This window comes from Lissotriton vulgaris, chromosome 3_1 (assembly GCF_964263255.1).
Source record: "Lissotriton vulgaris chromosome 3_1, aLisVul1.2, whole genome shotgun sequence".
NCBI classification, from domain to species: Eukaryota; Metazoa; Chordata; class Amphibia; order Caudata; family Salamandridae; genus Lissotriton; species Lissotriton vulgaris.
In genome coordinates, this window is record NC_141689.1 from 377,735,510 (window position 1) to 377,763,343 (window position 27,834).

Below are 27,834 nucleotides of genomic sequence, written 5' to 3' on the forward strand. Positions count from 1 at the left end.
CACTAAGCGAGAGAACGCAGAGGGGGTGAAGCGCACCTATCCAGGAACGAAGCCCGGAGCCTGCAGCCACCGATGGATCTGGCACCCCAACGGGCATCCAACTTTAGGAGACTCACCAGCCTGGATCGTAATAGGCCGCAGCGAGGTGACCATCCTGGAAATAGATCGAAGCGAGGACTCCGACCCGCCAAACAAGACGCAGTGGGAGGTTTGCTCACCAACACGGGGCTGCAGACTTAAACGGAGACGTGGCGCACCCACTCGGAGGCCTCTACTTAGTCCCAAGTCCCTGAAATAGCCACCCCGCAAGATGTCCGACAAACTCGACAGGGTACTTGCTGCAATAGAACACTCAAGAGTCTTGATGGAAGAGGTTCAGCGCCCTATCCTTAGACCTCAGCTATTTGCGGGATGACCACTGAAAGCTTGCCGATAAAGTGGCGGACCAATAGAAAACTCTTGCCACTTCAGCCGTTAGCCAGGGCACAGCAAGAAAGCTTAGAGGACCTCAAAACTCGAATCCTCAGACTTGAGGAAAGAGCGGACGATCTGGAAGGACGCTCCCGACGCAGCAATATTCGAGTGATTAACTTACTGGAGGGGCCATAGATGTCCAACCAGGTGCAGTACATGGAGTCATGGGTCAAATTATTCACTCCAGACGCTGAAGTTGTGCCATTTTTCCAAGTGGAAAGAGCCCACAGAGTCCTGCTCAGGCAATCCCCAACGGGGACACCTCCACAACCGCTGCTCCTGAAACTACGTTTCAGACAGGGACGCGGTGTTAAGAGAGGCCAGGCAGCACAGACCGCTCCATGTAGAAGATAAACAAGTAATGATCTTCCCGCACTATTCCAGGGTAGCCCAATGCCAAAGAACATCCTTCCTGGAAGTAAAAGGAGCGCTCCGTCAAAGGGGAATTTAATATTCATTACTCTTCCCAGATCGTCTCCGAGTTGTACACGAAGATGAAACTAAGTTTTTCTCAGACCCAAAGGAAGCGCTTGATTGGATGGAACTGAACGTCCTGGGCAAGGCTAACGGGAAACCGCCCGAAACACACGAGAAACGTGAAGTAGGCGAGGGAAAAGAATCCCACAGCTAAAAGGGCAGCAGCGCCCAATCCGCACCACAGGTCCCCTAGATCTTGAGGAAATAATGGCTGAACGTTAAAGAGCTCTCCAAGCAATGGTGGAACTGGATCCTACTGCCACAAACTCGGAAGAAGAGGAGGGCCCACACATTATTTCATCCGTGGGCGAATACTGAGAAACCAGTGTATCCCATGCAAACTCTATAACACCACCATTGGTGACCGCCCAGACAGCAGGTACGCTAATCTGAGAAAACAGACCAATGTTCATACCCCCACTCAATTTATCCACAGGCAGAAATCCTGCATAGCTTATAAATTAGAGTTTACACAAGACACAAAACTGCTGCTCTCCTTACACTTCCCCCTTCTCATTGAAGCACAATGGGCCTCGTCGGCTCCACACCAGGGACAAAGCTCACACAGGGCATAGAAGGCAGTTTCATAGGTTCAGATCCCTATAACATATTAGAATTTGAGCTCCATGCTTAATTTGGACATATCACCAGTTGTGATAGGCCTGAGAAGTTGGGAACAGGTCCGCACACAGTTTTCCCTCACCCCTCAGCTATCTTCCATTACAGCGAGTATAACCACATGCAGGGCGGGCCTCCCCGCAGCGCACTATCTCCATTAGGGGTCCACCACCCTTCTCCCTATGCAGGATACGCCACACCAGGACTACCATGACAGATGTTAGTCTACTAACCCTTAATGTCAGTGGCATGCCCACAGTGCACAAGTGCTATGCAATCTACTCCTAAGCCAAAGCGGAGATGGTCCTGTTACAGGAAACCCATCTTACAAAGACCGAACTCTAGCGCATGCAAAAACGCTGGCGGGACACCTTTTGCGCCACCACATACTCAGCATTTGCACTCGGGCGCTGTCTCAGGCCGGGGACCCGCAGGGTAGTGGACACGGAGGGTAGGTATGCACTCATGGAGGGGCTCCTATATGGACAACCTATACTCCTTGGTAGCATATACGCCCCGAACACTGAGCAGGGTAAGTTCTGGGACCTGCTGTCAACACAACTGGCACAATTCACGATATGGCCCTGGATATTAGGCAGTGACTATACTGGCGTCCAGGATCTCTCATTAGACCTGTCGCACCCCTTGGGCCCTCGCTCTGCTGCTTTCACACAAGTAGAGCGTTTCAGCTTGTGGACGAAAGAATGGCTCTTGACAGACGTGCGGAGAAAACCGGAACCCAAAGTCTAGACTATATTCCTTACACCCAGTACCTCATAACCTGCGGGTGCGCCTCGACCGGTTTCTGTGTACACCAACTAGAATTCCCATAGTTCAGCAAACGGACTACCTCGGGAGAGTCGTCTCTGATCATGATGCACATCTTCTAACCCTTAAATGGGGACAACACACAAACATAGGTCCCCACCCGGAAATTACCGCAGGAATGCCTGGAGGACCCAGTGTTTCGGCATGACCAGGCAGACAGTATAAAAGAATACTTCGTGAAAAATGCACTCATGATGCCCACCAGGGCGTTCATATTGGACGCATTTAAAGTGATCACTCGAAGGGTATGTATTAGGCAGATTGCAGGAGTCCGCAGGCTGCTTGACCGAAGCCTGCCGGTAACCGAAAATGCACTAGCGGTTATGACGGAGGCAGCAGACTCAGGGTCCGCATCTCGACTCCAAGTCGCAGAAACCAAGACCGCTTTAGCGGAAGCACTCGCAGACCTGTGGAGATCCAACTTGAAACTATACACAATGAGACAGCAAAGAGATGGAGATAAATCAACTGCACTTCTAGCCTGGCTCACCAGTCAGAACCAGGTAACACAGCCTATTATCAAAATAATAAGCCTCATGGGGGACGTAGCACACATTTCTAGATGGACATCTTATGACTCTTTCAGAATCACTATGATATGGTCTACAATTGCCACAAACAAGCCAGCCAAAGACTAGCAGACCACTTCCTGGTACTCTCACCATCCCTCGGATCCCAACAGAGGATAGATCACTCCTTAATGCCGAAATTGCACCCCCAGATATGAAGCAAGCCATGCATGCTCTTGCTTGGAACAAGGCCCCAGGGCTGGATGGCCTGCCCTTGGAGTATTATGGTACTTTTGTCACATTGTTAGCACTGAAACTAGCATACACGTACAATTCGGCATTGGAGGAAGGGGAACTTTCTGGCTCCCTTTGGGAATCTCGAATAGTCTCATTCCTGAAGCCTGAAAGAGACCCGACGCAACTTATTTATTATTTATTTATTTATTGCATTTCTAGAGCGCACTGTCACCTGTAAGGCATCCTGGCGCTAATAGTGAGTTGACATAGCCTACCTCCTTCAGAACCCACTGAGACCCTAGATCTTAGGAAATAACCATGTTTTTAACTTCCTTCTAAATGGCAGGAGATCACTAATTTATCTCAGCTCAAAAGGTAGGGTGTTCCAGAGCTTTGCAGCTGCGACATCAAAGGATCTACCACCTGCTCTAACTTTTTTAAATCTAGGCAACTGGCCTCATATCGGCCAATAAAGCTGTTATCCACTGATTGCAAGATCCTGGGTAAGATCCTAGCGGATCGCCTAGCCCAGACACTCCCAACATTAATACACCCAGACCAAAATGGGTTCATGCCAGGAAGGAACACATCCCAAAACATTTGCAGACTCTTCCAGGTCCAAAAGTGGGCACAGCATCGCTACCCCAGGCGGCCTGTCTGATCCTGGACCTGGAAAAGGCATTTGATACCCTGACCTGGCCATACGTATTCGGGACACTCGAACGGATGGGGCTTGGTCCAGTCTTCAGAGCATACACAAAACTAATATATGAAGCTCACATCCAGGGTGAGGCTGGTAAAATAAAGCTCATTGTCTCTTCCAATAGAGAGAGGCACCTGCCAGGGGTGTCCACTCCCTCCCCTGTTATTCACCATGGCAATGGAGCCTGTAGCGATCTGGCTGCTTCAGGAGGGAGAGAGTTGAGGCATCTCAACAGCAGGCACCATACATAGTGTGTTCTAGATGACTTGCTGCTGTACGTGCGAGATATCACAGCAGACGTCAGTCCCATCTGGACGACACTTTCCGAATTCATAGCTGCAGCTAGCATTAAAGTTAAGTGGGCGAAGTCCACAATATTTCAGCTGAGCTCAAACCTTCCCCATTGGGATACACGCGGGAAGCTCAAGAATAACCTGGAGTGAGCAAGCCCCGCACTACCTTAGTAGAAGGCTCTACCATTCCCCCTCAGACATATTTGAGGGCAATCATCGCAGAGCTGTGGTTGGTACCAGAACCTGGGTAAAATTCTGGATGAACTTACCCCTAGCCTGTATAGGCAAAATCGCATTGGCGAAAATGATCCTGGTGCCACAATTCCTCTATCACTTTATCAGCATTCCAGTCATACCTCCTCGCTTCTTCTTCCAAGAACTAGATGTGCTATTATGCTCCCCCATATGAGGAAACAGACGTCGTAGAGTAGCCCTAGCAACACTACAACTGCCAACAGACCGAGGGGGACTAGGAGCAGCCTCCTTGGAGGCCTATTTCCTCTCGGCGCAGCATCAATGGCTTTCTCGCTGGACGGCGGGGCGACATCTGGGCTGACCGCATCGGAGGAGGACTTAATGACAGCGCAGGCTCCCTGCCGGCTACTGCTCCCGCGAGGCCGCCAAGTATTGATGTATCACATACAGGTGGCAGTGGCACGGGCCTGCACTCGGCGCCTCCACTGTATGTCAGGTGGAATCCCCCTGTACATCCCCCTGCTCCCCCTAGCCGGTCTACCCCGTAGCGGCGGGCATTACTCAGCTCCGACGTTCCAAGTCTGGAGGAACCACTCGATCCTTGAGGTGGGATCCCTGTTTGTAGAGGGCCAGCTGCTCTTATTCAAGTAGCAGGTGGAAGAGACTGGTCTTCCGCTGGGGCAATTCCTTCTGCACAGATAGTTCTCAGTTGCTGAAATCTCTGGAACCTCTCTGAGGTGGAGCCTCCAACACATCCCATGCTCCATGCAATACTCCTCGTGGGTGTGAGAAGTTGGCCTGATATATGATGCTCACTAGTTCTAGTGATCACCTTATATCAGTCCAAACAACTCTTATCAGCCTGTCCGCAGCTCCTCCCAGCGATCATGTCCTCCGCAGCTCTTCCTGTTGCTCCTGAACGCCGCTCCTCCCCGCACTCTATGTCATGACGCAGACGTCGCGGCCGGCGCTTCTTTCAGGGGACTACTTTGTTTTTAAAGTTAATTTTTTTTATTTACGTTTTATTCTTATTTTATGTAGCCTATGTTCATCTATACACCCTGACAATTTCAAGGGTGTGTGGATTGGTGCTGTGGTTCCCGAGTTTACCTTGCCAAAAGGGTTGAGTTCTCTCTTTATAATAGTAGTATATATATATATATATATATATATAGATGCAGATACAGAGAATGGAACACTTCAAGACAAGCTACGAAAAGTATATTAATAGCTGTGGGTACAAATACTGTGCACAAACCACAATACCAATATAATTATACATCTACAGGTCTCCAACTCAATCAATAAAGAGACGCACTTCACAAACAAGTACCTCATTGTACACTTTGTGTATGTGGTATTCATATAGCGCAAACCTAACCAAAGGACAAGGAAGCGCTACACAGGGTAGTAGGCAAAGAGATAATCAACGAGAGCAAAGAAGGGCAACTGGGTTTTGAAAATGGTCTAATGCATTGAGCACATCAAAAAGGTTTTCAATATTTAGTTCAAAAGAATGGTACTATCTCAATAGCGTATTCTAAGAGATTGGACCGCAAGCAACCTGTAGTTTTCCCCTTCTACCAAACTCATAGAACTAAGTTTTTTTTCCCATGCGCGCAACTGGAAGTCTTGGATGATTATTTACAACACAAGGTTCCAAAAGGTTCCAAAAACATTTCATTGTTTTACTAGAGTGAGGACAAAGGTTCTTAGAAAACGTATCCATGTACGCCAATAACCATGAGAAAAAAAATAAGAAAATCGATATTTACAACATATTCCAATAATATTAAAAAATGTCAAACGAAATGTAGAAATTCAACCATCAGCATATGAATATCTTGAACCGGTTTTAAACTCTGTTTTTGCTGCAACTAGTGGTTACAAAATATATGACATCAGATAATGCCGCAAGAAGTCTGTACACAGCACAAAATCCCACCAGTTACATGCTAAATTTTAAATAAGAGTTTGAATGGTGGCTCTCTGCCTTATGTACGCATGTGCTGTTTAATTGTGTCGGACCACATAATAAAGGATGCTTGTTGGTTGATTACGGATTCTGCATTTGTGTAAGCATTTTCACACTGGCATTCTGGAGCGTGACTCCTGTGGAGGGGAGGCCTAGGGTGCCATCTTTGCTTGATTATGTTCCGTTATCGGTTGTATACCAAGAAACATTTTAACAAAATAACAGTTTGACATCCTCATTCCTGTCTTCCTGTTTGTTACCTGTATATTTTATGTTGAAAATATTGTAAATTAAAGGGAGCAGTCAGACACTGAGGTTCTTTATCAAACACGTGAAACAAGTAAAACTGTGACAGATTTTAGAGCAGTCAATGCGCTCATGGACCAACATATTTGTAATGTTATAGTGATTTGTTAAGTGCACAAATACCAACCGGTTTCTTGGCGCTAGCAGTCCTGAGTAAGAAAAACTTGCCCTAGTTACAGAAGAGCCAGATTTTGAGTTCTTTCCTGAAGGTCATTAAAGTCGGCAGAGCCCTAATAGAGCTAGTGAGGCAATACCAAAGTTTGGAGGCAGCTATTCCAACGTTTGGTGGCAGCTATTCCAAAGTTTGGTGGCTGCTACTGTGAAACTTCTGCCACCCCAATTGGCTTTCCGGGTCCTGGGCAGGAGCATCAGTTTCGCCCCTTCAGAGAAGAGGCATCTGTTGGGGGAATACCACTTAAACTACTGCCTCAAAAACTGAGGGCCTGTGTCGTGCAGCGCCTTATATGTAATGCTTAAGGCTTTAAATTTGATGCAGCTTTTAACTGGAAGTCAATGGAGACTTTGGATGTGCTTGGCCACCAGTTGAAACTTAGGGATACCTAAAAGCAGTTTTGCTGCAGCATTCTGTATCATCTGCAACTTTCTTAACTGCTTCTCAAGCGTGTTGAGATAACAGCCATTGCAATATTCTAACTTAGATAGAACTAGGGAGGCGATTATGATCTTTCTGCTGTTATCAGGAATAGAGGGCAAGATTTTTCTTTGCATTTTAAGTAAATAAAAACTGGAAGACGTGACCACGTGGACTTAAACTCAAAGTTAAGTTTGTCATCTAGTATCACTCCTAAGTTATTAGCTTCGTCACTGGGGTGGGTAATGAACCTAGTTCCTACGGCCATCAAGCAGATGACCAGTTAGGGAAGAGATTTCTTAACAAAACTATCTTGGTCTTTGCTGAGTTCCATTTGAGGCTGACGGCCAACATGCAGTCATGGAATCGAGTAGCAAGTGAGACGCCATTTTTATAAACAGAAAGGACAATTTGGTTGTGGTCAGCATAGGACGATAGGACAATCCAAAGGATCTGATCAAAGATGCCAACTCTGACACAAATATTAAAGAGAGTGGGGCTAATTGATGAGCCCTGCGGGATCCCACCAGGGAGTGTAAAGGAGGGGGACTCATATGTAACAAAGGATACCCATTGAAGTCTGCATGATGAGGAGAAGGAAGAAAATGTGTTCTCTTTGATTCCCAAAGAACTCAGGCGATTGATTAACAGCTAGTGGGTTGACCCTGTCAAACACTGCCGACAGATCGAGAAGCATGAGAGCAGCTGTGCCCCCATCATCTGGTACAGTCCTAATTTCGTCAGTGGCTTGGATCAGGGGCGTTGTTGTGCTGTAGCCTGGCCAACTGTGACTCATCCAAGAGATGATTTTAATGTAGAAAGTTGGCCGAGTATTTAAGACCTTTTCCACCAACTTGTTCGAAAGTGGAAGACGGGAGATAGGTCTATATTTGCTGGGTTCAGCTGAATCCACGTTGGCTTTCTTCAGAAGAGGCAGCATGGAGGCCATTTACCACATGGAAGGAAAGACTCCTTCTTTGAACATAGAGTTACAAATGGTGTACAGACTGGTTCCCGGGGTTTCAGAAACCTCTGTGAAGACCATGAGGGGGAAAGGGTCTTGAGGGGATCCGGTTTTGCCTGCTTGATCAATTCTTTTTTTATAATTAAACAATTTGTATTAAGTTTTTACGCTAATGAGACTACCCAATCATGCCACCCCGATACAGGCATTACAGATACACAAAGATATATATTGGTCAAGATAAACACATAATCATACAAGGTTTTGGATTCAGCAAATTGACATATAAAACATACTTTACAATCTTGATTAATCGGCCGGTTATATCCATCGCATAAAGGGATCCCAAATTTCTAATCCTTTCTTTTTCTTATTCCGACCTTTACGACTATATATAGCTCTTTCCAGACTATAGGTTGCTAGTATGCGTGCTTGCCATTGTTGGAATGTGGGTGGGTGTTGGTCGAGCCAAACTGATGCTAAACATAATCTAAATACTATTAATCCCCTCATTTGGATCGGTGGAGTATTTCCGTCTGCCCCTAGAATTATTTCAACTGTAGTTATATTTCGAGAGAAACGTCAAGATTTCCCGTCTGATGGTACAGAGTTCCTTACACGTGGCGAACATATGGATTATATCTACTTCAGGCAGTGCACACCTCGGACATTGCGGCCCCCTGTCTGTACTCCACTTAGCTATTCTTTTGGGAGTATAATATAATTGAAAAAAGGTTTTATAATACTGTGATTGTAGTTTGGTTGATATTAAAAGTGATTGGGAGTAATCAAATACAATCTGGATTGAAGTTCCTGGTATTTCTAATTGGTTCTGCCAGATTTGAATATGTCTGTCTAAGTTGTCTTCAACAAAAAGAGAGGGGCTCGGTATAACCCAAGTCTTAGTCGTCTGGCAAAGTGGTAATCAGATTATTATATATTTCCCCAATTTTGATTATATTGTTTTGGATAATCGTTTCCATTATCTGTATTTTCTGAAATGCAGCACTGCCGCCTCCTTTTTTCAGTATAAAATCACGAATTTGCAACTATTTGAAAAAATCTCGGTGATCCAAGCCAAATTTATTTTTTAACGAGTCAAATGTGCAGAACCCTGTTGAGTTGTAAAATGTGCCGAGTTTAGTAATACCCAACCTAACCCACCGTACCATACAGGAGTCAGTAAAGATCGCAGGGAGATTTTGATTTCTATAAATGGTAGTATAATGTGAAAATCTATTGATCCCCAATTCTACGTACATTGCCCCAAGCAGTATATATCCCTTTTAGGGTTTTAAAACGAACCTTTTTAAAGTGACAATCATAGGTCAGGCGCCAGAGATGTTCTCCAGTTTCTTCCCCAAGAATAAGTTCCTGCGGGGTTGGGACCCCCTCTCCTTGATCTGGGGCCGTGCGTGGTATAAAAAGTGCTCTGCTGTAATTGAGAATAGAAGCCCACCAATAAACTTTAAAGTTTGGTAAGGCGAGACCTTCTCTATCTTTAGGTAGATTAATAAATGTTATGGCTCTGCGTGATCTGCTATACCCCCAGATAAAACGAGAAAATAAACCATCAATTTCTTTAAAAACCTGTTGGTCAAACATTAGGCAAATAGTTCTAAAAAAAAAATACAAAAACTTGGGGAAGAATACCATTTTAATTAGATTGCATCTGCCAATAATGGTTAAATGTAGATTATGCAATCTCTTCAGTGCCTGGTCCGTTTGTTTCAAGAGTGGATCAATGTTTAGTTTAACCAAGTTATTGAGATTTAAGGGGATATTAACTCCTAAATAAACCGCATTGTCAACGACACTTCTATCGCAATAATTGGTTCGGTTATTGGCTATAATTTGAGTTTTGTTTTGATTTAGTTTATAACCTGAGACCTCTCCAAAATGACTAGCTTCTTCTTCCATTATGTTTATTGCTTCATTTGGGTTAGTTGTGATTATTGCGATATCATCAGCATATGCCAATGTTTTGGTTTCTCCGTTGGGGGTCCTCATTGGTATTATGGCTTGGTTGGATTCTAGCCTCTGAATAAACCTGTCAATAAATAGGGCAAATAAAAGGGGGGAGCAGGGACAGCCCTGCCTTGTCCCTCTTGTCACTTTGAAATTGTCAGACATACCCCCATTTATCATAACAGTTGCAACAACTGGCAGGTTTTCTTGAAACCCACGGCCTACTTCATAAATCCCAACATGGTTTTAGAAAGTGCCATAGCACTGAGTCTGCCCTTATAGAAATGGCCGACTGTGCGGTGAAAACTGGATGGGGGTTCCAGAGCGGTGCTGGTGCTGCTCGACTTGTCGGCAGCATTCGACACTGTCTCTCACCCCATCTTGATTGACCGTCTTTGGCGAAGGGTATTCAGGGGAAGGCCCTGGATTGGCTGACCTCTTTTTTGTCTAATCGCACCCAGGCAGTCTATACTCACCCTTTTACCTCTGTTAGCCGTACCCTGAAATGGGGTGTCCCTCAAGGCTCGGCTTTGAGCCCACTATTGTTCAATGTTTATTTTTCTCCTCTGGCTGAACTCATTGCAAGGTCGGGCATCATAGCTACTTCCTATGCAGATGATATTCAGCTGCTTTTCTCCTATGAGAGTGCCACGCAAACTACTTTTGATCCTTTGAAGGATTGTCTGCGGGACATTTCAAAATTGATGGACCATAACTGCCTCCGCATGAATGCGGCGAAAACGGAGGTTCTCTTTTTCCATCAACCCTCCCCTCTTGATTCAACTCTCTGGTGGCCACATGAACTCAGCCTTCCCCCTGTCCCTAAGGACTCTGTAAAAAATCTAGGGGTCAAGTGGGACTCTAATCTTTCTTTTAGCAACCAAATACAGACCGTTTCAGCCGCTTGTTTTTCCAAGATCAGGATGATTAGGAAATTCATCACCTATCTCCCTAGTGATACCAGGAAAACCATAGTCCAGGCATTGATTACATCTCACCTGGACTATGCGAACGGCCTGTATTTAGGGTTGCCCGCGGGCCTCCTACATCGGCTCCAGACAGTCCAGAATGCGGCTGTTCGGCTGGTCTGCGGGGTTTCCCTACGCACCCATATTTCGCCACATCGCAGAGCATTACATTGGCTTCCAATCCTTCAAAGAGCTGCATTCAAAGCCATGACCTTAGCCCATCGAGCAACTAGGGGTAGGGGATCGGCCTACCTCTCTGTTAGTATCCGTCCTTATTGTAACTCTCGGAACCTCCGTTCCAACTCCCAACATCTGCTTTCCATACCAAGATTCAGGAAAGCACGTTCTGGAGGTAAAACCTTCCAGGTTTGTGCCACAACTCTCTGGAACAAACTCCCGATCGCAATTAGGATGATCCAGGAAGAATTACCCTTTCGTAAGGCACTAAAAACTTTTCTCTTTTGTTAATTCCCCCAGGACTATCACTCTGCTTTCACTCAGAAGCGCCGGGACACCCCGTTGGGGTAGCTGCGCGCTATATAAATTACACAAATAATACCAGGTTATCATACGGACTGCTTTGATTAAGTTTTCCCCGATCCCATTTTTTGACATAGTGGTTCATAAATATTGATCAATTCAATGCAGCAATCTGATCACTAAAAACAGGAGAAAAATTCAGAGAATGCTGGGGCTAGAAATTCGTAGATCATTGGATTCCCGTGCAGCTGGCCTATGAGTTGTTTCAGAGATGGAGTAGATCTGCTCAACTTTCTTTTGGAAATTCAGAGCCGAGGTATCGCAGAACGCTTGGGAGTGCTCCATTCTGTCCGTAAGGGTGGTAAGTTTTGCTACTACCTGGAAAAGTTCTTTAGAAGAATGTTTTGCACTCTCAATTAGCTTAGAATAGATGGGGCATTTTTCTTTAAAAATAAGATCTTTGTATTTAGATAGCAAGATCTTATAAATAGGGAGCTCCTTCTAATTGTAATGTGCTCTCCAGCGTCTTTCCTGTCTTATACAATTTTGTTATTCAAGCCTGAGAGCATACGAAAACTATGGGATCAATTGGATTTTTCTGTTACTAGAGGATTTTGTATCGGGTACTAGTCTATCCGCTATCGTGCTTAGCCATCTACTAAAATGGGAGGAAGCAAGTTTAACTTCATCAGGCAGATTGGATTGGGAAAACGACAAATTTTTAGATATAGACAGCCAGCCTGAATGGACAAAGAGCGATACAGGTCACCTATGGCTTTTACAAGATGGGGGCCCCCCACACAGCAAATGGCGCAGGAGCACAGGTATAACTACAGGTAGGAGAACTGCCGCCCCAAGATGTATATGTAACCCCCTGGTCCAAATGTGACGGGTCCCAAATGAAAGTCCCTGTAGAGCCGGGGTTGGCCACAAAAGTCCAAGGCTATTAGTGAGCATTTGAATGTGAAACTAAGGGGAGAGGGTGTTGGCAAACTCCCCAATACCGAGCAAGGAGGAGCAATCACAGTGTAGTACTACTGATATCAATACAAAAGTTCGTCCCCAACACTTAAGAATTCTGGTTTGGAACGTGGCAGGGATCAACAAACTGCTAGTAGACCCCGATTTTTGCTCCTTTGTGGATGTACATGATGCAATATTCTTCCAAGAAACCTGGAGTTTGTATACACCACTAAGAAAGTGGGTTTTCTATCTATGGTTTAAGAAAGACAAGGGGACACCATCGGGGGTTTTGGAGATTTGGGGCAAAATCCTCTTGGGTCAAGAGTTAGACAGGTACATGTATATTCCCATGCTTTTTTAGCCATAATTTTCGAACTATGCAGTGGTTTAAAAATTAAGATTGTTTATATTTATAACAGAGTTGTTAGGGGTTCTGAAGAAACTAATACCATCAAAGTTCTAGATCATGTTCTATCCGAATCCAATGATTGTGTCCCTGTCTTGGTAGACAGATTTTAATTGCACATTTGAACTGTTTCCCCAGACCCCAGAGATCTGACTGAGGAGTGCAACGGTACTAGGCTTGTCCCACAGCTAGACATTCCCCCAGTTAGACGGACAAAAAGAGGAAGCCAGGTGTTGGCTTTACCCTACAACACGATTTGAGAGCCACCAATGGGTGAAGAAAATCCGATCAAAATGGAGCCCTAACCTTTAATAGACCTGGTTATGCTAGTAGGATTGACTCCTGCCTGGTTGCTCTAAGTCTCTGGCCATTGGTTTATGATATGGCAATGGCCAACCTATCAGATAGCGACCATGACACCCTGATCCTTTCTTTAACAAATCACAGTGAAAGTGAACCCAATATTAGAGGTAGAATTGACCTGGGGGAATTGTCCATTACGAACAACTTGAGAAAGAACGATCTGATGGGACAGGGTGGAGCAACAGCCAGAGGTCTTGGAAGTAGTTAAAGCTAAAACAAGTCTGGTGGTAGGAGAGATGTCCACATTCTCTAAAGATATAGTAGCGGAAAACTGGTCACCTAACATGAAACCCTATTTATTGAGATCAGGGATTTGCTGGGCATACTGTGTAGGGAGCAGAAATCTGAGCAATATGAGACATAGTCAAAACAAGAATCTCAGGCAGTTTGGTATAATCAGGACTGTAGGTTAGCTAAGGCTGATCTTGTACGGGTCACAAAATAATGTTCACTCTGACCTGGTGCCTTGTAGAACAAGCACTTGCAGTGCAAGATGTCTTGCATTTGCAACAGTTTCAGCTATTGGCATTGTAAATGATAATGCCTTTTATTTATGTGTTTATAAACCTACAAGCGGAGTTTACCCACTGCTTGCAGGTTTTCTAAACACATAAATGACAAGCACTGAGTCAAGTCAAGTCAAAGAATTTATATAGCGCGCTACATACCCAGAGGGTCTCAAGGCGCTTGAGGAGGGGTGGGGAATTACTTGTCAAATATCCACGTTTTAAGTTGCTTTCTGAATGCTAGGTGGTTCTGGGTAAGGCGAAGGTAAGTGGGAAGTGAGTTCCAGGTTTTAGCTGCCAGGTAGGAGAAGGATCTACCTCCCATGGTGGTTTTGTTGATGCGGGGTACAGTGGCAAGGGCTTGGTTGGATGATCGCAGCTGGCGGGAACGGGTGTAGAAGGACAGTCGTGTGTTGAGGCATTCTGGTCCGATTTCGTAGAGTGCTTTTTGTGCGTGGGTTAGGAGCCGGAAAGTGATCCTCTTATTGACGGGAAGCCAGTGGAGGTTTTTCAGGTGATCAGAGATATGTTCTTTACGCGGGATGTCTAATATGAGCCTGGCTGAGGCGTTTTGGATTCGTTGGAGTTTTTTCTGGAGTTTAGCTGTAGTACCGGAGTAGAGGGTGTTTCCATAGTCCAGTCGGCTCGTGACCAGAGCGTGGGTGACCGTTTTCCTAGTTTCGGTGGGGATCCAACAAAATGTTTTTTTGAGCATGCGAAGAATGTTGAAGCAAGATGAAGAGACGGCGTTGACTTGTCTGTTCATCGAAAGTGAGGAATCCAGGATGACGCCCAGGTTCCGTGCGTGGTCTGTCGGGATGGGTGCTTTTCCAAGGGCTTGTGGCCACCAAGAGTCGTCCCATGCAGAGGGGGAGGTACCTAAGATAAGGACTTCTGTTTTATCTGAGTTCAGTTTGAGACGGCTGTGTTTCATCCATTCGGCTACTTCTTTCATTCCTTCGTGTAGGTTAGTTTTGGCGGTGCTAGGGTCATTGGTGAGTGATAGGATCAGTTGAGTGTCATCCGCGTAGGAGATGATGTTGAGGTGGTGTTGGCGTGCGATGGCCGCGAGGGGGCTCATGTATACGTTGAAAAGGGTGGGGCTGAGTGAAGATCCTTGTGGCACGCCGCAGATGACTTCGGTGGCCTCTGACTTGAATGGTGGAAGGCGGACTCTCTGGGTTCTTCCGGTGAGGAACGAGGTGATCCATTCCAGTGCTTTTCCTTGGATTCCGATGTTTCTGAGGCGCTGTAGAAGGGTGCTATGGCAGACTGTGTCGAAGGCTGCGGAGAGGTCGAGGAGGATGAGGGCGACTGTGTCTCCATTGTCCAGTAGAGTTTGAATGTCGTCTGTTGCTGCGATGAGGGCGGTCTCAGTGCTGTGTTTTGCTCGGAAGCCGGACTGTGAGGAGTCGAGGGATTTGTTGGCTTCGAGGAAGGCGGCGAGCTGGTTGTTGACTGCTTTCTCAATGACTTTGGCCGGGAATGGAAGGAGCGAGATGGGGTGGTAATTTTTTTGTTCGGTGGGGTCCGCTGTGGGTTTTTTCAGAAGGGCGCTGAGTTCTGCGTGTTTCCAGCTTTCTGGGAAGGTGGCGGATTTGAAGGAGCAGTTGATGACGTCTCGGAGGTGCGGTGCTATGATGGAGTCTGCTTTGTTAAAGATGTGGTGAGGACAAGGGTCTGTGGGGGATCCTGAGTGGATGGAATTCATCAGGCGGATGGTGTCCTCAGTGGAGATAGGGTTCCAGTCATTAAGGGTGTTCGAGGGGGGTGCAGGTCCAGTAGATGGTTGGGAGGGTTGGTCTCCGGGTTGGTTGTCGAAGCTGTTGTGGATGTCTGCAATTTTGTTGTGGAAGAATGAGGCTAGGGAGTCGCAGAGTGCTTGAGAGGGGGTGATGTTAGAGTTGGCCGAGGGATTGGTAAATTCCTTGACGATGTTGAAAAGTTCCTTGCTGTTGTGGGCGTTGTTATCTAGTCGTTCCTTGAAGGCGGTTTTCTTGGCCTTTCGGATCAGTTGGTGGTGTATGCGGGTGGCGTTTTTGAAGGCGTCCTTGGTGCTGGTGGTTGGGTCTTTTTTCCAGGCCTTCTCAAGGGAGCGGCAGAGTTTCTTGGATTTCTTAAGATCATCGTTGAACCATGAGGCCTTCTTGCTGCCAAGTTTGCTTTGTCGCTTTTTCAGTGGTGCTAGGATGTCAGCGCTGTTGGATAGCCAAAGGGAGAGGTTGGAGGCGGCTTGGTCGGGGTTTGAGGAGTGGGCTGGGAGGTTTAGAAGAAGCGATGAGGAGATCTGGTCGATGGTGATTTTGTTCCAGTTTCTTTGCAGAGTTGGTTGGGGGTGGTTGTTGGGTTTGGGCTTGTTGTAGGTAAAGTGAACGCAGCTGTGGTCAGTCCAGAGGAGAGCCGTAGTGTGGCTGAAGGAGACATGATTGCTGGAGGTGAAGATAGGATCGAGAGTGTGACCTGCGATGTGGGTGGGGGAAGTGACCAGATGTCTAAGTCCGAGGTTGGCGAGGTTGTCCAGAAGGGTGGTGGAGTTGCGGTCGTTGTTCTTTTCAAGGTGAAAGTTGAGGTCTCCCAGGAGGATGTAATCTTTGGAGGGGAGTGCGTGTGGAGTGATGAAGTCTGTGATGTCCTCACTAAATTGTGCGCGGGGTCCTGGTGGTCTGTAAAGGAGGGTGCCTCTGAGTGTGGTCTTGGGGTCGATGTGGATCTGGAAGTGAAGGTGTTCAGAGTTGGCGAGATTGATGTCAGAGCTGGTTGAGATGTGGATAGATTTCTTATGGACGATAGCGATTCCTCCTCCTGTGTGGCCGGTACGGTCCTTGCGTATGATCTTATAATCTTCTGGGATGGCAATGGTGATGTCAGGGGCGGAGGAGGCGTTCATCCATGTTTCTGTAAGGAAGGCGACGTCCGGAGAGATGTTGTCTAGTAGATTCCATAGGTCAATGACGTGCCTGTGGACCGATCGGGTGTTGAGCAAGATGCATTGTAGGTGGTTGGGGTCGGGAATCTGAGGTGTGATCGTAGCGGAGTTGTTGACGGTGCCGATGAATTTGCAGGAGTAGCATGAGAAAGGTCCATGGGTGTGTCCAGGAGCGGCTTGGACGCAGTTGGGTGGACGGCCGGGGTTAAGGGCTAGGAGGGTGGTGGCATCGTAGGTAATGCGGGATGGTTGGGCAATGCGAGGGCCAGGGGGTCTGGCGCTGGGCGCGGTCCGGGCGTAGACGGGCTTACCTTTGGCGCACCTTCGGCGCGGATTGGGCGCGAACGCTGCGCGTTAACGCTGCGCGCGGGAACAGCTGTCATATATGGATGGTGGAGGGGGAGGGGCGAGGGCGGCTCAGCTGGGAGGCGGGGCGGGCTACGGAGGAGGACAACAACAACAAAATGGAGGCGGAGGGGTCAGCACGGCAAGAGCGCTTGGGGGAAAACGCAAATTCAGCAACAAAGTCACGCTGGCAATTTTAAAATGCAAATAAACAAAGCGGCAGTCAAAAGCACACAGCAGGCAATAAATATCAATTAGTTTCCGGTACAATGCGCTGCACAACGATACCAAAGCCACAGGGGAGCGACCTAAGCTTTGCCAATGTGTTTTAGCTACGTTGTACACCAGCGTGCAGGGCTATAGCTTGGTTAGTAAGACTGAGAGGGGGGGGGGGGGTTTATCTTCAGATTTTGCAACAATCACATTGGCAAATCATGTTATAATTAATTATATGAGAGGCATGGCATGAGGGGGTTTAAGGGCAGTGGAAAGGGAGAGGAGTTGGGATTTTTATGGGTATTATTTCAAATAACCCTTTTCAAAATCTTCTAAACAGACATGTATGTACACTTCCGTTTGTGTGAAGATGTGCAAATTCCAGGTGAAATCCGACCAACACCTCACTCGGCTGAAAGCACCTGTACGCAACTATTTATTAGGGGGGTGTGAGACCCCAAACACTTCCCCTGAAACTGCCCCCCTGCCAGCGTGGCTGCTCTTCAGCTTTGCTAAAAGTTAGTGGCTTAAAGGAAAGTGAAGTGTAGTGGAGTGGCGAGGAGTGGTGTAGAGTCGTGGATTGTGGGAGGGTGGAGTGGCATAAAGAGGCGTAGAAATGCGCAGAGTAGAGTGTGGTTGACTGGTATAGAGTAGAGTGGCGTGGAGTGTCAGAGTGAAGTATAGTGGCATGGAGTAGTGTTGTGGAGTACAGTATCAGAGTTGAGTGTTATAAAGTTTTGTGGAGTGGCGCAGCGTGGAGAATAGTGTCCTGGACTAGAGTGTTGTGGAGTGCAAAGAGAGGAGTGTTGTGGAGTAGTATAGAGTACAGTATTGTAGAGTAGAGTGTCTTAGAGTGGAGTCAAGTGGCAGGAAGTGCTGTAGAGTGTGAGGCATAGAGTGCTGTAGAGTGTGAGGCATAGAGTGCTGTAGAGTGTGAGGCATAGAGTGCGTAGAGTGGAGGAAAGTGGCATTGTGTGGGGAGATTCATGTGATATGTGTGAGCTCAAAGCTGGAGGGGGAGTGTGTGAGTGAAATCTTAAAGTATGAAACCAAAATACTGAAGAATTGTGGGGGGCTGGTGTGTGTCTGTCTTTCTATGTAGTCTAAGTGAAACACAAAGCCATCTGAAGAAAGACAGGCCGGCAAAATGAAGCCAGCCCAGCTGCCGCTGACCAATGAAGACCGAAGAAGTGAGAGTGAGAAAGACTTCAACCAAAGGTAAATAATGGGTGGGCTTTGAGCCCATTTTTAAAGTTTTTTTTAAGGTACAATAGATCTCAGAGGGACCGCGCATGTGAGCTGCCTCAGGCAAAACCTAAAAAGAGAAGGAAGGTGCACCTTAGAACGCAGAGAGCATTCTTAGCTACCCAGACTCGAATGTCAACTTACAGTGTATGAACTGTCTAGTGCCCAGACAGACTGCTGAGGACAAACTGACGGGATCTCCAGCACAGTGATTACTCTCCAGCCATAACTGTGTGTATTCTTATTTTCCGCTGAACTTTTAGGGACAGTATTGAGTTGCGTGTTACTTTTACTTTTTCATTAAAAGAAAAAAACTGTCTGGACAACGATTTACTGGCTGAAGATATTAGTTCTTCTAGGTGAATAACTCGTACTACCTCCCGGAGTAAGCTTTGAACTGTTCTACTTCGCTAATCTAAGGGTCAATTTCTGAAGTAGTCCACTTGGTGCTCAATTTAAGGCTCCAAAATAAGGTCAAGCCCCAGTGGTAAAATGTTCTGTTTATAGCAATTTGACCCCAATCGACACTGCTTGCCACAGGACAAACCAAAAGTACCCAAATCTTGCAAATACATTTTATAATTATTGTCACTATTATTCATGTGTCTGTCTATTATTAGAAAAGGATCATGAGCAGTAGAAATTCAGCAAACCTGTTGTTGCCTTTCCTCACCTCTTCACGCCCCTTATGCTACCTCAAAAGGGCTTCACCGACGAGACCTGCTTTGTCTGAAAGGCATAGAGGGACTGGGTGGCTTGACCGTCTTGCTGCAGACAGGGTGCTGCACCCTAGACACCAGACTCAGTAGGGGTCCTAGCGATGCATAGAGCTTGCTGCGGCTTTCCTTGGCACTGCATTTGTCGCCAGAAGTGAACGTTTGAAGTGGAAGTCTACACTGCCCCACTTACGCTGTGGGCTGCTGCCAATATTGAGTTTGTGTGATGGTGTATCCCAACAATAGTCTTCTACTAAATATTAATGTAGCTCACTCAAAAGTGCGCAGCGCCTCCAGGTGATTTTAAAAAATATATATTTACGGTTACTATAGAAAAGATGTTCAATAAATAGAATACATTTTATCACCGAGTACTAAATTGTGCAGTCTATTTTCTTCCTGTTTTCATAGGTAAATACGTTATAGTGACTGTGCTTTCTTTTAGTGATATATAAAACTGTACCAAGCTCCTGTATTTCATATGACGGTTGGGAGTCAGTCGGTGCTGAATGCCTCGCCAAATAAGTAGATTATTGCGGGCTAAGAACAAGTTCAATAACATTGTCTTATGAATATTAATGTTAAAGAGCCTACAGATGTAAACGTGAAAAGTTGACAGTGGGAAAACTATGCATTTTATAAATGATTTTGCTCTTCCACCCTAGCCCCCCCTCTTCCTCCGTAGTAGGACTTGTCTGCTCACGCACTGCATCTTGGTTTCCACTTACCTGCAGACAGTACCACGCCGCCTTTCTTTAATGTAAGAAGGCCATAGCTTGACCCCACCTAATCGAAAACTCAGATAAAAATCAACCGGCGCTATTCTGATCTTAAAGCTACAGTGCCTGTGATGTGCGTGGCCTGGGAAGGGCAATTGGAGTTGCTACTTAGACAAACATACAATTTCTAGAACGCTTACCAGCTACAGTAAGGGGGTTTATGACTACATGTTGAAAATGCGTTGCCTACTGATGAGGCAGTAACAGCATATCACACTCACATACATAGGCAAGGAAGAGCAGGTAAGGTCTGCGTGGCCAACATTCAGGTTTTTCTCCGTATTTGCATATTGAAGCCTTGCCCATTATCTGGAGAGTCACACATATTTCCAGTGACAGTTGTGAAAGGATTGTTAAAGCTTTTGCTTTGCCAGGTGATGTTCTCAGAGTGGGATAAAGGCAACTTATTCTGCCAATTTCTTGTACGTGCGTGCTGTTTTAGTGATTTCTTGTCGCATGTACGATGAGTAATTTAATTAAAAGTTTATCAAGTGTGGGGATTAATGATGTCACACTGCTGAATTACATAGGAGCGTGGATCCTGCAGCTCAGATGACACAAGTGCTAAAGGAGGGTGGTGCGATGTTTGGCCTTGTCTGCACACCCCTTTCAGTTCCACATGCATCAACTGTGTGGACTTTGTGCTACTGTGTCACTTCGGTGGTGAGCTCGGTGTGTTGTGCCCGTGTAGCCAGGAGAGAGACACTCCTCACCTCTAATCATAGAGATCTCGACAAGTTCTATCTAGACCTACTCCAGCCGCTGTCTCGCGCAGCAGAGCCATCGATGGAACCCTCCTTTGCAAGCAGGGATGACTTCTCTGGCCAGGGGGAAAAACTCACTTGAGAAGTAAGCATGATTTCACACTTCTTTTCAGTATTTTAAAATGCGTGCTATTGACTGTCAAAATTGCAAAGGTAAACACCAGAGAGGGGAATAGAAGAGAAAATCGTATTTTCCGTAAACCTTTACGTATATGCATGACTTTGTTGGAATTGTTTGTTTTGTTTTTTCAAACAGACTTTTTTCTCGCACAATTACAATGCTTTTTTAATATGTGATAAATCCAAAGTGTACAAGATACTGATTTTGTGCAAGGAGGACTTGTAGTTCTCTTTGGAAGAAACACAGGTGGCGATTCTTTCTAGCATCCAGGCTAGAGCACCCAGCGTGACTGAATCCCATGTGATTTGAATAAAGAGGACCCAATTGTCTGGGCTCCATATATTAATATGTTAACAAATGCCATTCCCCCATTGTGGAATATAGCGGAAATAATACCCATTTATAAGAAGGGCGATAGAGCAAACACTGCTAGCTATAGACCTATGATAAGTCTAATTGACTCAGTGTAGAAAAGTTTCTGCAAGCAGCTGTTGTCTAGGGTTTAGGACTGGATTTCAGAGCACCATGTCCTGAGTGATCTCCACGCAGTATTTCTTGCAAATATTAGAACATTAGTCCAGGTTTTTCATTTTCTGTGTGTTTACTAGAGGGAGGTTAGTATCAGAAGTGGCTAGTTATATGTTGCCTTTGTGGACCTACGCACAGCATTTGATCTAGTACTGCCAGCTAAGCTATGGAAAGTGGTGGCAGGGATGGGCCTACCCCATCATTTATTAGAAATGTTAGTTTGATTGCATTCACTAAATACAGCCCAATTTAAGGGGGGGGGGGGGATAACCAATTCACCCAGCAGGTTCCTATTAAACGAGGAGTAAGACAGGTTTGTGTTTTAGCACCCATCTTATTTTCTCTTTTTATTCATGGGGTGGTAGATTACCTGGATAGGGATGGGTCTGACGCCCTAAAAATTCATGAGAGAAGAGTTCCTGCATTACTGTTTGCAGAGGACACTCTTAATCATAAAATCCCCCCAAGGGCTCCAACAACTGTTAAATAATTTTATTGGGTTGTGTAAGGTGCAGGGCCTGGTGCTGAACGAGGCCAATAAGAAATATAAGCTATTTTCCAAGGGGAATACTAAATCACATAAAATAACTATGTATGCAGGAAGTACCCCCTAGAACAAGTATTTGCCGTTGACTATCAGGGTATCTGTTTAAGGTGTAACCTAAATTGCCCCCCTCACGGAAAAATTCCGATTGGTCCAATTGGTGCTAATCCTGCAGACCGCTCATAAGTAAAATCCATAAAAACACAGTGCCTAGGAAAGTGGCCCCAGCATTGGAATTGTATAATATCAAAGCACTGGGGCAGGAGGGGCTCTCTACGGGGCTGAACTGTGGGGTTTTGGAAATACAAACTCTCTTACTTCAATAGAAATCCTCTTTCTGAGATCACTTTTAAATCTTCCCATTATTACCCCCTATGTTTTTGGATTTAGACCATAAACAGCTGGCGTATAAGCTGGACTACAAGCTGCTAATGTTTTGGAATTGTTTGTGGTCTTTTAAAGAGCTCACCCCCTATCGACCAGTGACGATTGAGCTGCTGTAATGACCCCAGGTAAAATCTATTCCATGGTTTAGCTCCCTGAAAAAGCTACTTAAGAGAGTTGGGATGGTGGAGTACTGGTCCACTACTGAAAGACTGACTGTCCCTTATACCGAAGTGCAGGGTTAAAACAATTTACTGGGAAACTACAATGGAGAAGGAGATAGCTAAACTGGTGGGTACATTGACCCAGGATTTTATGAGTTTTAAAATTGTCCCATTTTATGGAGTAAACCATCTATGAATCTGGGCCACCCATGACACGTAAACTATTTATACAGTTTTGATACAAGAGACTCCCCACTAAACGGTTTTGCAATAAGTGGTGTAGAGAGGCTTCCTCTGATGATCAGCGTGTAAGGCTAGCCTTAAATCTATAGTCCACTTGTTATTCTTTTGCCCCCATTGCCGAAGTTAGAGGTTCAAGTGGATTGTTCCACTGTGTAAACTAATTGGAATTGGCCATTACCTTCAGGTTTTGAGAATTTTAGCCACTGATACCCGCAGATTTTGGTATGCATTATGGATCAAACATTTTAAATGTATTGCATAAATTGTCTTTTGCACTTTTTAACTATATTTATGAAAATCTTTTGTCTACTCTCTTTTATTCCTAATTTATTTTTTAATTAGTGATATGCAATCTGTTAATTGATTTTTATTTTTTTGTCATTGTAGTATGAGCTGTACCACGCACTTTGAAAGATCTTTGTGATTGAAAAAATAAAGTTATTTGATGAGGAAAGCGACAAATGGTGTCTGAGCATATTATTATCAACATTCTTCCAATTTAGATAATACGGGCGAGAGCTAATTTTGAAGTTGGAATGATCAAGATGGGAAGCCTTAAGACCGAAGATAATAGCATAGTGGCCAGTCCAGGGTGAGGGTAGGATCTCCTTTATGATAGCTGAAGTACTATAGGTGAATTTTCAGTCTAGTGTATGTCCAGCCAAGTGCATAGGCTCCTTGACCATTTGAAAAAGTCCTGCCGTGCTTATGGTGTCTAACAGTGAAGTGGTATTGTTATCTGCGGCAGCCTCCAAGTTAAAATTGAAATCGCCTAAAATATGAAAAGTATTATTGTAAACCCAAGATTCCAATAAGGAGCTGAAGTTAGTAAGAAAGGCATTTTTGGGTGCGCGCGGTAGAGTAGCATCCCTTTAAAGTAGAAATGGTTGGTTATTTTTAAGCTGAAAATGAATGTTTCACAAAAAAAAACATTTAATCGAAAGGAGCTGTGAGTGCGGAAGTTTAATCTTAGAAAACCAACTATTTCATTCAGCATGCCTCCAGAGAAATCGAAGGTTATTTTCATTCAGAGGATTATTTTTTTTAAAATAATTTTTCACTAGGATGGAGATGGAAATCTGACTTTCTTTTATGCAAAAAAGACTAATATAAAGATTTAGGAAGCAATGCTCTGAAATCCAAACTTTTCAGGAAAATGTTCCTACTAATGTATCAAATTATCTAAAAGATGTATTTTCTCATAACTGGGGCTCGTAATTTAAACAGGGAAAATACCGCTTTTAGATACCTTCAATAGTAACACTAACATTCACACCATTAATACAAAGTAGACTGTTACACAAACGTATCTTTAATCTGAAAAATAACTGCTGTGTCAATTCTTCCTTCTAGAGATAATTTTTCAAAGTTTATGGTACTTCTACCTTAAGTTCACATTTATCTTAAATACATTAAACAGCTTGAACTCACTATTCTGGTAAAGTTTATGACATCTGGCAGCAAATTCAACTTTCGACTATGCAATAGTTTCAAGCGGCTAACCTTAAATTATGACTGGTACCTTTGTTAGATTAGGGGACTACAATGTCACAAGGGCACAACTATGTTGGTCCAAGGAGTTCTTTTAACAAATCAATTGTTGTGGGTTCCAAATGAACTTGACAAAACAACCTTCGACAAATGAAAACCAAAGCTCAAAAATTGTGTGTCCAGGTTTTATGATAACCCCAGCAGCCAGTGAATGTGTGTCCACAAACAACTTCAAACTAAAGGCAAAAAGAACAATTTGAAATTGAAAGCCCATGTCAACGTACATTATTTACAAGAGCCATTTATATTTTACACCCAATTATAACAAGTACCAGCGCCTCACTTTCTCTAGGAGTTCTCTGTAAGTACTCAACTGTGCTGAAGCCTTTAATGGGCAGTAACTTGACATTAAAAAAAAACATAGCCCCATGATACTACTATACTCAGGGCAAAAGTCCTAAAAAAAAAAAAATTTAAAAAGGGAGATAAAGTGGCAGGTGACTAACCAACTTAGGCAACACGCAAGTGACATCATGGACCATGCATGACATTGCAGATGGTATTGCAATCAATGACCTCAGAAGAAGGGACATCAGATCTTAAGACCTCACACATATATTTAGCAGGTCTATCATGAGTACATGTGAGCGCATTACAATATTTAACAAATAAGATTTTGCGTCGGCTTGTGCCAAAAACATGAAGCAACCCCGACGGAAAATCTGGGTTTCAACATATACATCTTTTTTTTCTTTAAACCCTGCCACAAAGAAACTGGCAACAAGGAGAAATGTGGCAGTGCATCAGTTTTGCTAAATTGGTTGAAAAGTCTGCATTTTCAAATATCTTACGGGGCTAAGGTACCTACTGCTGATATCTCTGTGTGCCAACCATATTTCGGAATAATAATAATAATGGTAAGATAACTCTGAAGGTGAATGCATTTGCTCGAGTGATCTGCGTTTTGTCTAGTGACAGTTTTCAATCAAAGTAGCTAAGTGGGTTAATAGGTCTCCTGTAAAGCACATTGTGTAACATGAAAATAATAGATTTTTATTTCAAGAAAATGGGTAAGTGGGTAACTCCTTTTAACACAGAGATCCATTTGTTACATGAAGTTCATAAACTTTAATCCATCTAAGATAGCACAGTGAGCTATGAAGGACATGTGGCTTGGATCACCTTGTAACCGTTTTATGCAGCACATCCTAAACACTGATTTACACACACATGATTTGTTGTCAATGTATAATTTGTACACATGATGTACAAGCTCTCGGACACCCTGTAATGAGATGAGCAGCACTATTGCGCTGTAAAAGAAATAAAACCGAATAGTGGTATTTAAATTATTTGTCTAAATATTGGAAAAGACCAACAAATCCGATATTCTTACAGTGCATGCATATCTCATACACAAGGGCTGAACACAATCAAAAGTATGTCTTTCTAAAGTACCTGTGAAGTGATAAGCAGTGTGCCTTTGTTTCCCCTACATTGCATTTAAGGGTGAGGCTGTCGGCCATGAAACTCCAACAAAAGCTGGACTGATTGCCCCTGAATTTCGGCCTTTGTTATTGGCCCTGCTGTAGTCTGATAAGCCTCTTTCCCCTCCTGCCAGTTCCTGCTCATCAGAGAAGCAGACAACTGCAGGCTTAGGTAAACGTGTCCCAGAGTCTGAAAATTAGATCGGGACAAGATACCATGGAGCTTATTTACAAGCCCCTGGAGCCACTTTTCCTTTGTTAAAAATGACGCAAAAGTGGCACAAGGGCCTTGTAAATCTGCACCCATATTTCATTGGGGCCCAACCTCTCGACAGAGTAGTAGCCTCGACTATGAAAAAAGTGGGTAGACGCCATCTACCCTCGACTTGTGTCCTGACTAAACTAGTCTATTGAATAAGTAGTTTTGAATCCACAAAAGGTTTAAGAACTAGCAATAACAAAAAGGTACTTCTGAGACCCCAAACCAGACAAAGAGCTTTAAGTTTATGCCTGGCTTAACTTTCCATGACACCCCTCAGTACCGTCACAGGAAGTCAACTTCTTAAATTTACAACTTCCCTCTGGTGAAGCTTGTAGGCAGGCTCATGGCACTCGCAGTGCAGCACACCCTCAGTATCTCTAGCAGACTGAGGGCGCCTGTCCCACCGACTACCAGCACCTTGCAAGCACGTCACCAGCCACAGTCCCCACGGAGCCGTACCTGGCGCGCACTCTGCCGCCAATGGCGGGGTAGACTTTGGCGGCCGGAGGGGCTCCTGCTGCTGCTGCGGAGGGGGTCCTGGCTTCTGGTCGCTGCTCGGGGGCCGAGAACCCGGGCCCCGACCGCTCTCCAGCGGAGGCGTCGCCCGGCCGCGACCACCCTCTGGCGAGGCTGCCCGGCCCCGGCTGCTGCCCAAGGGCCCTGCCCGGCCTCCTGGCGGGAGCTGCGAGCGGCCCCGCCCCAGGCTACGGCCCGCCCCCGGGGCCCGGTCAAAGCAGTCCGACATCCGTCCCTAGGGGCTCTGCCGCGGTCTACGCCAGTCAGCCGGCAGGCCCCAGGGACAGCGGCACAGGGAGCAGGCAGACACGACACGCGCGGCGCCTCCGCAACACCGCACCGCGCGAAACATGAACTCAGGCCGCACCGCAGCCACCACGGTCTGTCTGCCTCAGCCTGTCACCGGCAGGGCAGCGCCAAACACTGGCCGAGCCGCAGCGCTGCGCCCCCTGCCGGCCGGAGGACCGAGCACTCACCGGCAGAAGGGGGCTGAGGCTGGAGAAGAGAGGCCAGGAAGAGGTCCCGGATTATCCTTAATTGTTTTAAATTTGGCATTCTTCATGTTCGTTCGTTTCGTGGCGTGTGTGATTTTCCTCCGCAGATAACTTGACATAAAAAAACATAGTTTCATGATTATATTATACTCAGGGCACAAGTCCTAACAAAAATAAAAATAAAGTGACAGGTGAACTAACCAATTTAGGCAACATGCAAGTGAAATCATGGATCATGCATAACATCGCACATGGCATTGCAATCAATGACCTCACAAGACGGGACATGTCAATTTATCCGTATTCCAGCTTCCTTTGTATTCTCCGTGCTGGAGGTGCATGTATTGAGAGATTTGCACTTTAGTTTGTAAATCAAGCTCGTTTTTTTTTTAGGTCGAGCCTAGACAGTCGGGATGATCAGTTGTAAGTACTTTGTGGGCTTTCCTAGCACTTTTTATTTGTCTAGTCTGTTGTCTTCTAAAAATCCTTGCCTGCTAATGGGTAATTTGGCTTCCTGGTCCTTCCTTTTCTCAAGTTGTTCACTCCCCTGAAGTATTCAGTCCTGCCAAGTACCACGCATCAGGCGTTAGACTAAAGCACTTAGTACAATGGTCCCCATCACCGCACTAAAATCATCACCGCACTAAAATGTATTAGTCACGCATTTTTAGCAGCTTAACACCACAGGCGCGGCGATGTGAGTGATCGCAAGTGGCTACCGCGGCGGGCTGGACTCAGCAAACTGAGTTGTAAACCACTGAGACCCGCTGCATTCATTTCACAT

General features: G+C 45.3%; 1 protein-coding gene across 1 annotated transcript in view; it reads right to left on the reverse strand.

Annotated features, from left to right (window-relative positions):
* The window catches only part of PAIP1 (poly(A) binding protein interacting protein 1), a 637,739-nt gene extending 610,757 nt beyond the window's left edge, over positions 1-26,982 (reverse strand). Inside the window, exon 1 of the mRNA XM_086960605.1 lies at positions 26,500-26,982. Coding sequence (XP_086816731.1) covers positions 26,500-26,785 — 286 coding nt within the window. The 5' untranslated portion in view covers positions 26,786-26,982. The remainder of the gene's footprint in view (positions 1-26,499) is intronic.
* Between the last annotated feature and the right edge of the window lie 852 nt (positions 26,983-27,834).